Source organism: Colletotrichum orchidophilum (assembly GCF_001831195.1).
Source record: "Colletotrichum orchidophilum strain IMI 309357 chromosome Unknown Scaffold_11.1, whole genome shotgun sequence".
NCBI classification, from domain to species: domain Eukaryota; kingdom Fungi; phylum Ascomycota; class Sordariomycetes; order Glomerellales; family Glomerellaceae; genus Colletotrichum; species Colletotrichum orchidophilum.
The window spans coordinates 268,750-285,383 of NW_019172967.1; the positions used below are offsets into that span (position 1 = coordinate 268,750).

Sequence of the window (16,634 nt, forward strand, 5' to 3'; positions counted from 1 at the left end):
TACACAAGCTGAACACGTAAACACATACACACATATACACAAACGCGTGCGCGTGCACAGAGACATATCCACATGCTCATTCTGCAAGACGTAGCCATGGATATCCGCACCATCGACAAGGAGGAGAACAGGAGGCGGATGCGGAACGGCGAGCTCTACTGGGCCTTCACCCCGGATCTCATCGCGGACCGGAAACGTTGCAAGGCGGCCTGCGACAAGCTCAACAACGCCGGCGACGTGAGCCGCCGTACGCTCATCGGCATGTGGAAAGAGTGAGTCTCCTCCCTCCATCTCTACCGCCCCTTTCTTTTGCGCGTATCGTCATATCCTTGCAACATTGTATCTCGGCTTTTTTTTTAAGGCCATTCAGAGCTTCCATCGTCACCTGGAACTTTACATTGCTTCATGTGTACCTGCCTGATATGAGGAGTAAATGGGTCTGACTTGGGCCACTCCCAGCATCAACCGGGACACGATCCCTCTTCCTCGGCTGCGTGTCCGCCATCACGAGGACGATGCCCTCCTTGAAGATTATCCGTGGATCGACACCCCTATAAAAATGGACTACGGCTACAACGTGAAGTATGTGACACATCCCTGGCCCTCCGCAGCCAAGTGAAGCATGTCTTTCTCACCGCCTTATAGGCTCGGCGAAAATGTATACGTCAACTCCAATAGCACATGGATAGACACCTGCCTTATCACGGTAGGCGACCGCACCCTCATCGGCCCAAACTGCTCATGTGAGTCCCCTCTCCACCTCTCTGCTGTCTCCATCTGGCGCACAGGCGACCCGCGGAACCCCCCCTTGGCTGACCTCCCGACAAGTCTACAGCGGCACACATCCGCTGGAACCCCGCCTCCGCAACGGCACACGCGGGCCAGAGTCGGGCAAGCCCATCACCATCGGCGAGGACTGCTGGCTCGGCGGCAACGTCATCGTGCTGCCCGGAATCACCATCGGCAAGGGCGTGACCGTCGGCGCGGGGAGCGTCGTGACCAAGGACGTTCCGCCTTTTGTATGTGTGGCGGGCAACCCGGCGCGGGTCATCAAGGCCGTGGAGCAATCGCAACCGACAACACCAAGGGCGTCGGACGAGGTGTCGAACAGAATTGTCTCTAGCTCTACTTTGTAGTAATACCGCTTGCGTGCCTCGCTTTGTATTCGTGCTTAGGTGTGTATGTATAGATGCCTTCGCTTGCGTCGTATCCGTGTTCACAGACCGCCTTGGATGGTGAAGGATGCGATGATGAGGACGAAGACGTTGATGACCCCCCAGAGTAACGGGATCCAAGTCGACATGGAGAAGAAGCCGGCACGGTAAACGGCCGCTAGGCTGTGACACATGATATCCCAAGTCAGCCCTCTCTCTCTCTCTCTGTGTGTGTGCCCCCGTAATATGCCAAATACAACACAGAGGGACTTACATGAGCCCGACGACGCTACCCGCGACCAGCGCCTGCGCGCCCGACACAATCAGGTACAGCAGCGGCACGGCCCAGATGTACGTCAGCGACCCGCGCTTGTTGGTGTGCATGGCGATGGTGATGGCCGCGGCGCCGAGGTGCACGACGGCATAGATGATGACCGTCCATAGCACGGTGAAGCGCCATATGTCATCAATGTAGAAGAGGCTCCAGTGGTGGTCGTCCGTCAGGTCCCGGAGCTGCCAGTTGATGCTGGGGAACGAGGGCGTTTTGTAGTTTGTCGGCGGGTAGTCGCGCGCCGTCTGCGACATTGTTTGGCGTGTTTGCGTTCGAGTCGAGATTCGAAGGGGGTGGTTCCTCGGGAGGATTGATAGGTATTTTGAGGCCGTGGACTTTTTCTCTTCGAGGTTCGGAGGTGGTGGTTGTGATCGCGGTCGCGGTGACGATGTTGCTGGGGTTGAGTGGACGATCTTCAGGTGCCCATGGGGGAAGGTGTTACAGGGATGGCGCAGTTTTGGGGAACGGAAAGCTCGAGGTGTGGCTCTAGGTGGTCGGCCCCCAGGTGCCTCGGCAAATGCGACCGCGCGCCGACGTCCTGCTATCGGCATCGGCGTCGATCACATCAACCGGCAACATCCATCACCCGCCGCCACCCGCCATTTGTTTTGTCGCAGAATCAATCTATTCTGGTTTTTCTTATTCTCTCAAATCTACCGTTGCATGTTTTCCGTTCCCACGATACCACACGATACGAAAGATGCCGGCAGACAGACTCCTCAACACAGTCCTGCAGCTGTACCAAAACGTCCATGACGACCGCAAGACGGACCAGATCGTCGGCTCGACGGTGAACCTCCTGGCGTCCCTCTCGAACCCGCTGAACCTCGGCGTCCTCACCTCCCAGCTCCTCATTGCGCCCGCCATCTGGCACCGCCGCGACGGCCTGCGCACAAGCCTGCGCATCATCTCCGTCTACAACAGCGCCGCGATACGGGTGCGGCAGAACGAGCTCGATAAAGCCAGGTCCGACAGCAATGATTCCCACAACATCCAAACACCGACGCAGCAGGGCGGCGGGCTCGGTAGCGATACGTGGGTCCGGGCCGTGGTCAAGGGCGCCGACGACCGCTCCAACAGGTGGCAGCACCTCCTGGTCCTGACGGGTATCCTGATGGGCATGGAGGCCAACGATAAGGGCTCGCTGTCGCGGGGCCTGCGGAATACCTTGGAGGAGGCCGTCGTCACGGCCGCGAACCTCGCGCTGGAGCGCCAGGACGGCTCGTTCGCCTCGGCGTCGATCGTGCTCGCGCTCAACTACGTCTTTCCGTTCCTCTCCGAGTTCCACCAGGCCGCGATCAACTACAACGCGCTTCTGCCCATCACCGTGCTGGCCATCACCGGAGAAGACGGGTTCCAGGACGGCGGGTTCCTGGAGGACGTCCGGCAAGACGTCAGGCAGAACGGTCCATTCGTGGAGTGGTCTCCCGCCTCGCCGTCGTTCAGGCTGCAGCAGGCGATGGAGAGCAAGCCACTGATGGGCGGCATGGGGCCGTTGTCCCGGTTGGCGGCCTTTGCCGTCACGAACGCGACGGACTCGTCGGTCGTGCTCGAGGCGCAGGACTCGCTACTCGAGTTCGCGCAAAAGTTGTTCCAGCAGTGGCAGCGGAACCCGCTATCGACGGTCGACGCCGCTGACGAGACGGCGAGGCTGGAGCACAATACGCTCGACGGGACTTGGCCGGTTCTTTGGGGGACGCTGAAGAAGACAATGTACGCCACAGTCGCTGTTCTCCAGTCCATCGTCGGACGCAGTCTTCTTGATCCGCGCATGAGGAACGACGTCATGGCTCCCCAGGTCGCCACGAAATCACTACACACCCTACGGTTCTTGTTCTTCATCTCATCGAGACACGGAGCCAGCGCGTTCCAGGCGTACACGTTTACCTATCTCACCTCTCTCGATATCCTGGCACGGTTCGGGGATGCCTCGGTGTCTTTTCTCGCGGAGACGAAGCCCCCTCACGCTGGGGCGGTGCCTCCCAACCCCCTTGACCGGACACTAGATCTCTTCTACCTCAATGTCGCCGAGCACCTGCCCCTCAACATACCCACGGAAGCCTGCGACGCACTGATCGTAGGGCCGGCGACCGCATATCTCACCTACACCGGCGCCCTAACAGCGACCATGGTCGAACTCTTCGAAGCAGCCCACAGTGCCGTCCTCTCCGTGCTATCATGCCCACACAACAGCTCCCTGACCATCAACCTCGTACCCTTCTACATTGATGCCCTCTTCGCCTCGTTCCCAGCCCAGATCTCCACCCGGCAGTTCCGCTTGGCCTTCAAGACCATTATGCAAGTCGTCTCGCCGCCCTTTCCAATCTCCCTCACGGAGCCACAACTATCCGAGACGCTTCTCGAAATGGTGCGCTTCAAGACACTGAGCGCGGGCACAGAACGACTACCCGCAACGCACGACGCGATCGCGCAGGCCGAAAAGGGTCTGGCGCCGGAGCAGGAGTTGGTATCAGAGCAAAGCTCGCTCGTCCTAACGCTGGTCGACTCGCTGCCGTTTTTGCCGCTGCCGCTCGTCGAGGACTGGTTGACGCTGACGGCGCAGGCGATGAACGAGATTGTCGAACCCGCCGTTCGGCAGCCTGTCAGGGACCGTTTTTGGGAGGTGTTGGTCAGCGGCGAGATGGACGTCGAGAGGGCTACGATTGGCGTCGCGTGGTGGACTACCAAGGGCGGGCGGGAGCTTGTCGTGGGGAGAGATGCGTTGCTACGACAGCAGCCGCAGCAGAAGATGCCTGTGATGAGTGGTGCTATCATGGATGAGAGCAAGTCGAGTAGGCTGTAAGATGTGTTGTGGTGGGTTCATAGAGAAGCGTGTGGTTTAATTTGCATATTTGAGCGGCAATGAGATAATATGTCATATACAATGAAAAGAATGCAAGCGGCGGGACTCGAACCCCGAGTCTTTAAAATCAGGGCTTTGATGAGAATTACAACACCCGTGACCCCTCGACCAAATGCTCCTTCCATGCCTGGGAGGATAATGTACACGCGCACGCGGTCCCGATCGCGCGGCGGGGAGCGCTCGCTCCGGACACGGGACGGAAGGTGGGACCCACAGTTCACCTTCACCACCAGTCCCGCTCCTGGACGGCATATTGCTAGGAGGTACTCATTTTCACGCGTAGGCAGTAGGCAAATCCCATGTATTATTTTGTAATCTCCCATCCTTTAGATAGGATAGAGTGAAAAAAACAGAAAAAAAAGTCAAGGCGGAACTGGAACGTGAACGAACTCACTCCCGCCGGCACTCAGCGCTGGATCTGCTCCCGTTGCCTCAGAACATCCCGTCGAAAACTGAGGCGATATTTTGCAGCGTTTTTGTTCACTAAGTACCTAAGCCCTTCAACCAAATCTCCCTCCCCTACGTCTAGAAAGGTCCTGACTGGAAAGGAGGAGGTTCGCGATGGATTGTGACAACCCCCCTTTCCGCCCCCAACTAAGTTTATGAGACGCGACACTTCACTTGCAAACTTGCAGGCACCACCATATCTTCTATTACTTATTCTACCCTCACCATACTTCTTCCATACTTGACGTCTAGAAATTTAGTGAATTGGATGGAGGATGAGGACTGGATTTCGGTCCTCCTCTTCTGCCAGACTGAAGCCTAGGAGATGGCAACACATCACTCACTGGCAAAGTGCATGCACCACCACCACATGTTCAGCAGCTGATTTTCTTTACTTCATATCTAAATGATCGTGTATTGCCATGCACCACCAAGTTTTGTGCCCGTAATCCCCCCACAGTCGTGGCTTCGCAATGTTGTTTTTATTGCCCCATCCATGCCTTTCGTGTGCCCCTATGTGATACTCGTGATAAATAATTTCCTTGGTATCTCCGCCCCAGCTTCATTACGAAGAGATCTTTGAATTTATCAATACAATTATTTTATAGTGAAAAAAAGAGTTTTTGGAATGTACTCACCAGGGTCGTCAAGAAAGAGATCCCCAAATGCGCGCAAAGCAAAAACTAGCCATAGAGCAGCTACGTCAGTGAGACGCCGTAGGCCCATACCACGCCTTCAGCTGCATAATCACTCGAAGAGCGTCGCCAAACAAGGTTGGGTTATCCGAATCGTCGTTGAAGAAGCGATCGGCATCCGGCATGAGCGGGTCCTTGGAGGCCTTGATGAGGCGCGGGATCGTGGCCTTGACGAGGGCCGACTCCTCGCTGGTGAGGGGGTTGAAGGTGAAGGACCTCACGCCCCCGAGGAGTTTCATGATGACGGCGCGTTCTTGGCGGTTCAGTTTCGGTGCGTCGGTCTTGATCTCAGAGGGGCCTGCGGTCTTGGTCTTGGTCTTCATTGTGGGATAGGTATGTTTGACCGTGTTGGATGGGAGGCGAGATTGCTTTTTTCAATGACGGGTGACGATGCTGGTGAGAATGATGTGAATGGTAAGTTGTCGGCTGGGGGGGATAAGGAGGTACCGTACGAGTTTGGAGATCGTTGTTTATTTGGGGGGGACGATTTCTCCTCAGCAAGGCAGTAGCTAATATGCGGTTTTGTGTTGTGGATTTCGGGGAGGAAGGAGTGTTCAAGGACTCACGGTCTTGGAGGAAGGACCGACCGTGAGATGCACCACAGGCTTCGCTCCTTTCTTTCTCTCCTGTGAATATTCTCTGCGAGTGTATATTCCTATTCAATGTTATGGCTTATTGTCCTATTTTCACTGGCGATCTTGCATCTGGCTAATAACCTGTTGACACTGCAAAGAGGGACCTGGGCGAGTCGGCAGTTGGTCAGCTGTTGATCTTCATAGAGACACCAGTCACTTAGGCTTTCCGGTTTGTCTGACTGTAGTTTTGATCACTACTTACTTATTTGTATGTTGTTGTCAACTCTACGTACCTTAGTGCCCAAGTTTAGCATGCTGGGCCAGGAAGAGCGTATCGACCCAGGCTGAGCGCGTTGGGTGGAAAGCAGCAGTTGGCCAAAGATGAATGGCTGGATGTATGCTGGACTGTATTGGGACTTTAGGAGGTGAGTCTGTAGATCATCGCAAACGAAGCAGATTGATTGTTTATGGAACGTGGAGAGACCATCTCAAACTTTGGTGCAACTCATGTGCCATCTCTCAACAAGTCAAAATATGACTAAATAGAGGCAACTTTGATGTTGACGCTTGTTCTCCCTGGTCAGAATTGTCTTGGAACTCATTCAAAGACGACTGCCCCCATATATAGTGGTGTTTCCCAAATATCCCTTCACAGACTCATCTTGTTTACATTTAACTGCATGCATGCTCACTAACAACTGAGGCGACGAAGAGTTCCGCCTTCACCAGATAGCAAGATCAAGGTCCTACAACAAAATAGATACATGAATCAAGCCTAAGCCAGTTCAGCCGATTCTAGCCAGCCGTGGCTACCTGAGTAATCCTCCAATGTATCTATCTATCCATCGCGTATTAAACAATTGCCAAAAAGTGTTTTCCGCGACCTTCGTGAGAGGTCAAAAGGTAGGTGTTCCGACACCGAGAGTCGAACTCGGATCTCTCCGGGACTTTGAATCGTTTGATTGAAAGCGGAGTATGCTAACCGCTACACCATGCCGGATTGATCGAGGTTAAACAACAATCAGTTTATAAATGTCAGACCTTGTCCGTGATTGGCTGTTTCGATACTGGGATGGAGTGGCTACTAGCGGCATGTCGGGGTCAGATCGGAACGTGGAGTGTTGGATGTGCATTGACACGGCGGTTCTTTGCATGTTCTTCAGACGGTTTGGACTGCTTGTCTATTTGCTGGACCAACTGTTTGACGGCGGCCAAATTCGTGGTGACTCGAGCGTAAAGCTGAATCTGTTGCAAGCAAGTTGAAAGTTGCTCCTTCTTGCCTGCGAGGTTCTGGTACAAGAGTTCCACACCTGCGTTTCTGTCGGGTGACAGGGATACGGAATATTGCTGGCAACTGCAGCCTGCAGTCTCTGTAAAGCATTGAGATTTGAGAGACCAACTTGGTCAATGGAAAACTCAAAGACGCTGAAGATTGCCCGATATGTCACCGACTTACTAGCTCGCTCTTCCTCGAAGCAACCGTTAAACTTTTCTTGCTCAACGTCAAACCCATCACGACAGAACCAGACAATGCCGTCCAAGAGCGAAGGGATTGAGCAGATTTTCAGAACCATGTTCCTTCATCCCGCGGTACGAACCAAGTTTCACATGGGCGCATTGCCCGAAGACATCGGACGCGGCGGCAAGGACGTCTTGGCAAAAGGCCGGATGTAGTCCGAACCCATTTTGTGAGGCATCGAGCCAAGCATCGCGACGTGACAAAGGTTCCCATGGAATGCCAAATGTCTAATTTCTGCAACCATTCAAGCCCAGAAATCCCTCCGCAGCGCCCGAAGATCACGATCTCGGGAACACGGGTTTCGATTTTCGTTACATGGTCACCTGACTGACTACGTAACCGCACTGGGCAGAGGCCAAACTAATTGCTGCACATCATCGTATGTGCGATTAGTCCGTACCATTGGAAGTATCCGTACTACCGACGTGCCAGGTGCTAACATGAGCAGCGGCCGGCGGCCAGCTACCCCCTCCCACACGCCTCGACGAACTTGACCCAAAGGGGCAATGAAACGACGAGACTTGCATCTGAGGAAACCCCCCCATATGCACCACCGCGGTCCACCACTGCACCAGGGAAAGAGCGCCCTCCCCGCCCTAGGGCTCGCGTACGAAGTACGCGATGTGATGAGTTACGTTGCAGGAAGAAAGGAAGAGGGAAGTGTGTGACTGAATGCGACGCGGCGAAAGGCCCTTTTGGCTTTTGTGTCAGACCATGGGCTTTCCGATGTTCGGATGCCGCGGCGAAGGAAGCCAGGACCGCGCAGCGCGGAACTGGTCCGGAGGTCGGAGGCTAGCTCAGAGGCTAGCTTGGAGACTAGAAGATTTCTAGAAGCAGCTACCCAAATTTTATTTTCTCAGGTACGTATCCGGACCCAGCTGCAGCCTGCAACCGCACCAGGCTCGAACCACCTGGACCCCCGATCCGACGCCAGGACCAATTCGTCCAGACGGTACGACAACGGGTCACCTGAACGGAGCCACCAAATGAGTAACTTTCCTCGGCTGACGACTAGGTATGTTTACGGATGACGGACGACGAACGACGGAAGGCGCAGAGACTGCACTTGCACGGTCTGATCGACTGCCAACTCAACAAGGCGTTTGCGAACCAAGTCTTGGTTTCCTTCCTGGTGTCCTTACCTCTTGCGAATGAGACGCGAAAAGACGAACTTTGGCGGCTATGGGAAAAAGTCAGACGAGGTCGGGCCAGCCGCTTACCCAAAAAGGTGGAGTGCGTCAAGAGTTGGAGGCTTGGAGAACATCTCCAAGCATGACGGAGGGTGAAAATTATTTCAACCTGACGGCATGAACCAACGTGTGACGAAACGCTGCCGCCATTCCCTCTCCCGACTGCTCGGGTCCTGCCGTAACAACCAGAGGCGTGCGTTATGTCTTGGATTGTAACAGGTTACAAACCGCACAATTATTGGACGCCAATTTTTTCTTGCCAAACCTTTCCTACAACAGGAGAGACGACCACACCAACTTCAACCGCGTTCGACCTGCGCCCTGTAGCCTGCCTGCATCACGACTGGAGAGGGCGCCCCGCGGAGACGCAAATTCTGCATTCTCAAGGATCTGAGGCAGGCATTCATTAGTGTGGTCGCTAACGTTGCCTTACCGCGCAGGCTCGCAGGGATACCGTCCAAATGTCGCTAGGCCCCTCGGGGGCTTCTTTTCCTGCCAATCTGCTCTGCCAAAACGACAACAACGGCAGGCCTGCCGTTGTTACGGCACTTCCTAGTGCATCCGTTGCTGATCATCGCATCGGCACCGCCGTGATGCCAACGCTTAGATTGTCCGCCAACGACTTCAACCTTCAGCCCGTGGGGGAGAATGATGTTCTTTCTGCTATGTCGAAGCCCCCAACTGGCGATCATCCGCCTGGGGTACGGATAGTGTTTTGATGCTCCTTATCTTCGAGTCCATGGGGGTTCACAATTCACGCATCTCAGATTCACTCCGACTGGGCGACAAGCTCGGAAATATTTACGCAGCCTTTTTTTTTTTTTTTGGGTAAAGACCAATAGGCATCCTTTGTTTCTTGACGGCCATCGAAACGTTTCTAACGTTTCGCCAGCAAGAGTTACATCTGGCGCAGGTACCCCCAAATACCACACTGGTGGAGGGGCGTTGGCTTGGTATGTATGTGTGTGTGTGTGTGTGTGTGTGCGCGCCGCGCAACTGGACAACAACATGTTGGAGCTCTCCGCCGCCCGGATGCTGGCTGGGGCTCAGGTGATCTGAAAATTTGATCGATTGCGAACGTGGCTCCGCTCCTTTTCAAAGCCCGGCCCCAGCTTCGTCTGATGACCCAGCCCAGCAAGCGACCAGTCACCAGCAACGTCGGCCTGCCGCGAAGACGCCTGGGACGTTGTACGTCTGAAAGGGTTGGTGAAATGACCACTTCATTGCGCCAAGGATGGTCGTGGTGATGCCTCCATCGTGGCTCGACGACAAAACTAGTCTGTGTCATTGCGAGGTGACGCCGTGGTGTTTGGTGATTTTGGCTACGCAAGGAAATGCCTGTGGTGTAAGTTCGAATCGGAGTAAGGGAGATTGGTGCTGATGGAAACTTAACATTGCATCACTAGTTGGGTTCATCTGCGACCATCGCAATGCGGCAGCCTTGAACGGTGGATCTGGGCAGATAGGTCAAACGGCGGACAATTGCATCTTGCATCACGATGCATTTGAGTACCGCTGCCCCCCTATCTTACACGCGCGGATGGATCCTCGATGGACTCAACCAATTTTTTTCCCCAAGGGTTGGCAACCGCACAACCAACCGTATCAACATACACAGTACTGCTCATGATGTTTGCCATAAATGCAAACGCAAAACTCACGTCTCTGAATCCGCCATTAGTTTTCTTGGAGCAGGTGTTGCGTTGCATGTCCGGGCTTGGCAAAGTGTGCCGTATTCGAACCTTGCCGCAGCGATACGACGAGAGGAGGACGACGTTTGGGTGTCGTGAAGGGGGCAAGGTTTCCCAAGACGAGCCTTCCCTGAGGTTCGAGATGGGAGCCAAATGAGCCAAGAGATGGTGCGGGCAGGTCCTGGTCGGACGGCACGGGACCTCGAATTGCTTCAGGAACGTCAACGTGATGAGGGTCAAGCTTTTGGTGGTGGTCAATGATTAAATGAGAGGGCAGCCGCTACCCGGCACAATACCGCGTAGGGCGCGATGAACAGCTCAACAGCCACCTCCTTCCTGACGGTTGACCGTCGCTGACACCCTTGGCCTCGGACGGAAAGGAGGTTCTGGACCAATAATTGCCCACTTTACAGGACGAGGCAACTGCCTTGGTTTCTGGCCCATCTTCCCACCTTTTTTTCCCACGGGACGAATCCTCATGTTAATGCTTCGTGTGCCACAAAAATATGCCAGTTGGGCCGGGGTGTGTGTGGTTCAGAGGGGGGCGCTCTCTAACAGCTGGACAGCAAAAGTGACCTTTGGCAAAGTACCTCGTCCATTCCAAGGCCATATAATCAGTCCCACCCCGTGTGCAGATTGTTGGTGGAAAAGGGTTTGGAAAAGCTTTTCTGGCCTTCCAATCGATTTTCTACATCATTGAACTTGCCTTTGGTCCTTGGATATAGGACACCTGGTCTGCGAGAACCAAAAGCGCGACAAGGAGACGACGAGACGCCCGTTGGATTCTCGGACGATCCGTCAACAAGACCACAACCAAACGAACGACGGGGAGCCGAGACAGCGCTACGGCGATATCGCGCAGCAGATCATTATCACGCCCAACGGAAAACCGCACACCTCTACAGACTACCTTACGACCCCCTCCCCTTCCCTCCACCGTGAGTGTAAGAAGAAGCGGGGTTTTCTTAAGCTGGCGCAGCATCCGCGCAACCTGCCCAGCAAACTGCATCGTCGTTGGAGCTGAGCTCGGAAGCTGAGGCGAGGGGCGCAACTGGCAAGGCATCGATTGGGGCTTTTGCAGAAGCATCCATCCACCAGGCCCGAGTTGTCCTTTCCCGTTCCCCCTTTCCCTTGTTGGGTTACCTTACCTCTGGAGCGGCATCCCATCCCATTGACCTCTCATCCATCCATCCTTCGACCATCATCGTTTCGTGCTGGCCGTTCGTCGTCGAAGGTGTCACAGCATATTGGCACTGCTGCGTTTGGACCGTCGACACAGAGAAAGAGAGGACAGAGACTCCTCCAACACCACATACCTTTCCTCATCGTCCGTCGTCTGCTGCTGCTCACCCGATCCTCTTTTCTCTTTTGGCTTTGCCCTCTCACGTTGTCGGAGCAGCCACCACCTACCCACCCAACCAACCAACCACCCAGCTCTCACGACTGTGTGGTCCAAAGAGATCGAGACAACCAGTCACAGAGGAAGAAAGGCTTGGCCATCATCCATACGGACTGGACATCTGGTTGTCTGTGTGTCTGCACAGCATCTGCACCAAAACGTGGGGAAGACCGCGGGAGAGAACAAGAAAAGAGAAGAAACAAGCAGGTCCCATCCTGTCAAATTGTGAGGACGTTGCGAGCAGAGCATCCCGTCCTTTTTAACAGGAACATCGACCCGGTCGAGCTTGGCCTACAGCCCGTTCCCCACACACCCCTCGTTCCTTCCTCGCTGTCTCTCCTGATCTCTCGAGAAGGACACACCCCCCCTCCTCCCTGAATCCCCCTCCATCTCCACCGTCTCTCACTGTTACCCATCCCTCGTCCCTCATCCCTCACCCCTCTCCGCTCGTCGCTGCACGCCCACTCCCACGCCGGCGGCCCTGCTCGGTGGTGTCTGGCAAGTCTGGGTCTAGGCGAATGACTGGAGTGCGCCCCCCCTCAAGCTGCCAGTTTATTACCATTACATAAAAGACCGCCGCTCTCTTCCATTTCCTTACACACTGCAACCTCTCATCGCTGCGTCCCTTATCTCTGGGCTGGCAAAAAACAGCTGTCAAAGATTCAACTGAAGCTCAATTGCGCCCGCTTGGATGCCTTTCCCCCCAGTCACAGTCTCAGCAGCGCACCGCTCCGTACCTTATCTCGCGGCTGCTTAGATTCTCCCACCCTTTCCAAGCCCCCCTCTACCACGCTGGCGGTTTCGCCCCAATTCCTGTGCGGGCGCTCGTAGGCGCCACTGGCAACTTCTCCCCCGGATATCCCTTTTTCGGGCAGTTTTTTACGACCCCGTCCCTGCTTGTCATCTCTTTTGCGCCCGCAACCACGCGCGAGCAGTGCCAAACACCCATACAACGAACACTTCCAGAACATCGTAGGGCTGGCAGTGTGGAACACGCGACGTCACAACGGCGTCCTATCTACAGATCCTCCCGTGCTTGCTGCCGCTGCCGCTGCCGCCGCCGCCGACCGGCAACTTGCCTGAACCCCCGGACCAGATAAGGCATGGCAGATAAGATGTCCATCGACAACAAAGATCCCGTCAAGGAGGATACTCCCGAGACCGTGGGTTCTAGTCCCGAGGGCGAACATCAGCCTGCACCCAACGGCACTTTGAACATCGCCAATGGTGCTGTCGAAGGCCAGCAGCCAAAGCGGAAGGGTGGCCGTAAGCCTGTGAGTAACAATTTCCCCCCCGTCATCTCAGCATCCTCGAGTCTTCTGTGGCCCGTCTCCGTCAACACCACAACTTCCCCAGACTTTCGTCTGTATCGTACAACCTTTAGGTTTCATATGGGACGAAACCTTGTTTGGTCCCATCTCAACTCCCGCTCGATAACAAGGCTAATTGTTTATCCCAAGATCTACGCCACGTCCGAGGAGCGTAAGCAGCGCAACCGCCAGGCTCAAGCTGCCTTCCGCGAGCGTCGCACAGAGTACATCAAACAGCTCGAGGAAGCTATCCGCGTTCATGAGTCCAATCTGCACAACCTTCAGGCCGCTCATCGGACTGCTGCCGATGAGTGTCTGATGCTGCGCTATAAGAACTCCCTGTTGGAACGCATCCTCTTGGAGAAAGGTACGTCGATGTCCCAGCAACTGGGCGAGCATCTTTGGTGTTAACAGTCTATCAGGCATCGATGTTCAGGCTGAGCTTCGTGCCAAAACCGGCAGTCCCAATCTGGGACCGACTCATGCTCCTCAAAACATGGTTCAACCACCACCTATTCAGCGAGCCATACTCAACCGACATCATCAGTCCCGCCGATCCAATTCGAGCATCGCCCCGAAGCTCGAGCCCGGCATCAGCCCTCTACCTCCGCCAATACAGGCAGCCCACTCTGCTGCTTCACCAAAGGGACGGCCCACGCCTTCATCGCACTCCAACTCTCCAACAAATACAACACCATATGGCGGCCAGCAAGCGCTCTCACCGGCAGCCTCTGATCACGGCCCGCTTCGTCCTGGCATGGCACCGTCCATGAAATCCCAACTCAGCCCCATGGGTCCCATGAACCCGGCCGCTCGAGCTCACATGATGTCCGGCGGTCCTCCCCGAGTCGGCAACAATGGTTCATACTACCCGACACCTGGGTTCCAGAACCACATTGAGCAGCTAGGTAAGTTGACCGACCCTTCTTGCGTCAATGGCTTTTGCCGTCTTATTTCTAACACCTAGACTCAGAACAAGAATATGATGCTCCTGCAGACATGATTGAAGACTCCGAGATCGACACCCCAAGCGGTCCCGGTCCATATCCCAGTGGCTTCTCTGGCGACGCACCTCAGCACATGATGACGTCTCCAAATTCCGTTGGTCCTGGCCACGGCCAGCATATGACGTCTCAGGCCGAGCCTCCACAACCTGCCCACACGACGCAAGGCGCATATCCTTCCATGACGCAGCTCCTAGACACCGGCATCGACTGGGATCCCTTCGGACTGAGTGCCAGCATGGCCTTCCCATCACAATTCTCTTTTGATACGAGCAACATGCGGTAACCATACGCCCCTTCAGTTAATGAAACGAAACGATCGACGCCTGCACCTGGACGTGTATCGGTGTGGTCAAAGACGAGCATACGCCCCGAAAAAAAAAAGCTTTGTCAGGGCTTTTATGGTCTCTGTTTTGGTTCAAAAAAGAAAGACAAAGTAATTATGTGCGATGGGAGGTGGCGGGGAGCGAAGAAACTTCGATATCCGGGAAGACACGACATGAGCATTCGGACGGCGAGATTGTTTTCTGGGCGAAGCATACAGCGGCGTCCTTAACTACAACACAAGCGAGGGGAACAAAAATTTCACGATGGCTCCAATATCCGCGCCGCGGTCATCTACGGGGAAATGCGATCACGACATAAAAAAGTTACAACACAAAATCATTTTTGTCTCATTCGAATATGGACAGTCAAACTGGGCGGCGGAGATACCCCACGGGAGGTTATGCGGCCTGCAGTACTTGTCTCTTTTCCTGTTTTTATATATAACGGGGATTTTCCGTTGGGAAACCCCGCGCTTGTTTTTAATGGCGTTTATTTCATCATTTTCACACATCACATATTTGATGTTGTATAGGATACAGGAGGAACCAAAAAAAAGTTTTTCTATTTCTGGCTTCAATTAGTTTATTCATCACACTCTACAAGGGTGAATGGACCTCGGTTCAATGCGTCAGTGAAGCGGCATTCTTCGTTTGGAATATGGCTTGTCGTTGCTGGACGCCCCGCCGCCAGGTCCAGATCGGCCGGCGGCGGAGAGTGTGGGAACCCGGAATCATCTGGAGGAAATGGGGGGTCAGCGCTTGACGGGCCCACGCCCATGTGTTGCTGCCGCGCGTCGGACCAAGACGGGACGAACGGCATCGGGTTCAGTACCGTACATATAGACTTTATTGGCTGAATTGAGTTGAGGTGAATACCCGAATGAAACCCGGTCTCGATTGGGAAATTGTTTTGCTCAAGGTTTTGATGCAATTGTTGCCGTGGATGCCTGGAATGTTGGGCCGTATAATGACGAGCAAGTGACTAGAATTGCGTGGCTGTTTGTGTTGTTGCAGTTCGATTGGTGCTTCTCGGCTCAGTCCATCTGCACCTTTGGTGCAATCTTGGTCACATATGACCCAGTACTTTTCTTCCCTGTGCCGGCTCATGTGATGTCTTCCTTTCCAGCATGGTACCCTTATTAGGTAATGGCTAAGAGCTCCTCTGGGGGGTCAGGCAGAAGGCACGTGGAAGAGCGGAGGACGGGGCGTGTGGATGGATGGATCTGTATGTAGCGGAAGCCTGGAGGTTGGAACTGACTTTGACGTGACTAACTGTGTTCCCTTGCATACGAGACACGATGAGCCTTTTTTTCTCTCTCTTTTTACCTCTCTCTCTCTCTCTCTCTTGGGGATCGAAAGGATACGGATGTGGAGGAGGGTAGGACGGGGGGTTCTTTGGGGTGAGATGTACGTTCCTGATTTCTCTTGGTCATAGAATGTCAGAGGTTCAGGAGTATTTCTTTTCAAAGCTTCGTCTTTACGGTTGTTCAGGACGAAATTGGGCGTCTTTTAGGTTTAGGTTTGGCGAACGAATGGAAAGTGACACATACATGTGCGAGATTGTTTGGGCAAGAGGTATGTATGCCTGAGGGCGTGATGGGTTGGTAGGGGAATAGACTACAAAGTACCTCGGGACGAGGTATTCAAGATGTTGAATATATCTGGAGGGGGAAAAGAGGCGCTTGGGGGGGGGGGGGGGGTGGGGGGGGGGCGCGGGGGGGGGTCGGGGGGGGTGGTGCATGATCGACGCGGACAGGACTGGGGAGTCGTTGGATGTGGTAGAGGGTGTGTGGGGGGGGTGAAGGTTGGGTTAAGGGGGGGGTGGGGAGAGGGGGGGGCGCTGTGGTGACGGTGAGGTCGGCACTTTCTCGGTACCTACTCTACTCGAAAGGGCTGACCCGTTGAAGTGCGTATTGAGAAACGGTTGTGCCTGACTGTGGCTCCGGTTGGAACTTTAATGAGATTGATATGGGAGAGGGGGGGAGGGGGAGAATCCGGGGCACCCCGTTTCATTTGATTTGAGTGAAGGCATATGATTGCCGCTCTGCCAGAACGGGTTACAATTTGTTGCGTTTTTTGTGACCGGGATAAGTGTGAGGATCCCCATCATCTCAAGGTACCATTCCGCGG

The 16,634-nt window shown here is 54.6% G+C and overlaps 5 protein-coding genes across 5 annotated transcripts; 3 read left to right on the forward strand and 2 right to left on the reverse strand.

The window, feature by feature from the left end:
- Positions 1-72: 72 nt before the first annotated feature.
- CORC01_02055 (galactoside O-acetyltransferase) lies at positions 73-1,136 on the forward strand (the record flags this gene model as incomplete). Its single annotated transcript, XM_022613707.1, has 4 exons — positions 73-272; positions 460-582; positions 646-743; positions 829-1,136. 4 exons carry the CDS (start codon positions 73-75, stop codon positions 1,134-1,136), a joined length of 729 nt encoding a protein of 242 aa, XP_022479798.1.
- Positions 1,137-1,216: 80 nt separating this feature from the next.
- Positions 1,217-1,739, reverse strand: CORC01_02056 (uncharacterized protein; the record flags this gene model as incomplete). The annotated part of the gene is made up of 2 exons (XM_022613708.1): positions 1,217-1,337; positions 1,429-1,739. The coding sequence occupies 2 exons, from the start codon at positions 1,737-1,739 to the stop codon at positions 1,217-1,219; spliced, it is 432 nt and encodes a 143-aa protein (XP_022479799.1).
- A 446-nt stretch (positions 1,740-2,185) lies between these two features.
- CORC01_02057 (peroxin 8) lies at positions 2,186-4,288 on the forward strand (the record flags this gene model as incomplete). The annotated part of the gene is made up of 1 exon (XM_022613709.1): positions 2,186-4,288. One exon carries the CDS (start codon positions 2,186-2,188, stop codon positions 4,286-4,288), a length of 2,103 nt encoding a protein of 700 aa, XP_022479800.1.
- A 1,210-nt stretch (positions 4,289-5,498) lies between these two features.
- CORC01_02058 (uncharacterized protein) lies at positions 5,499-5,813 on the reverse strand (the record flags this gene model as incomplete). The annotated part of the gene is made up of 1 exon (XM_022613710.1): positions 5,499-5,813. The coding sequence occupies one exon, from the start codon at positions 5,811-5,813 to the stop codon at positions 5,499-5,501; it is 315 nt and encodes a 104-aa protein (XP_022479801.1).
- Positions 5,814-12,967: 7,154 nt separating this feature from the next.
- On the forward strand, positions 12,968-14,464 carry CORC01_02059 (uncharacterized protein; the record flags this gene model as incomplete). Its single annotated transcript, XM_022613711.1, has 4 exons — positions 12,968-13,138; positions 13,325-13,541; positions 13,597-14,082; positions 14,142-14,464. The coding sequence occupies 4 exons, from the start codon at positions 12,968-12,970 to the stop codon at positions 14,462-14,464; spliced, it is 1,197 nt and encodes a 398-aa protein (XP_022479802.1).
- Between the last annotated feature and the right edge of the window lie 2,170 nt (positions 14,465-16,634).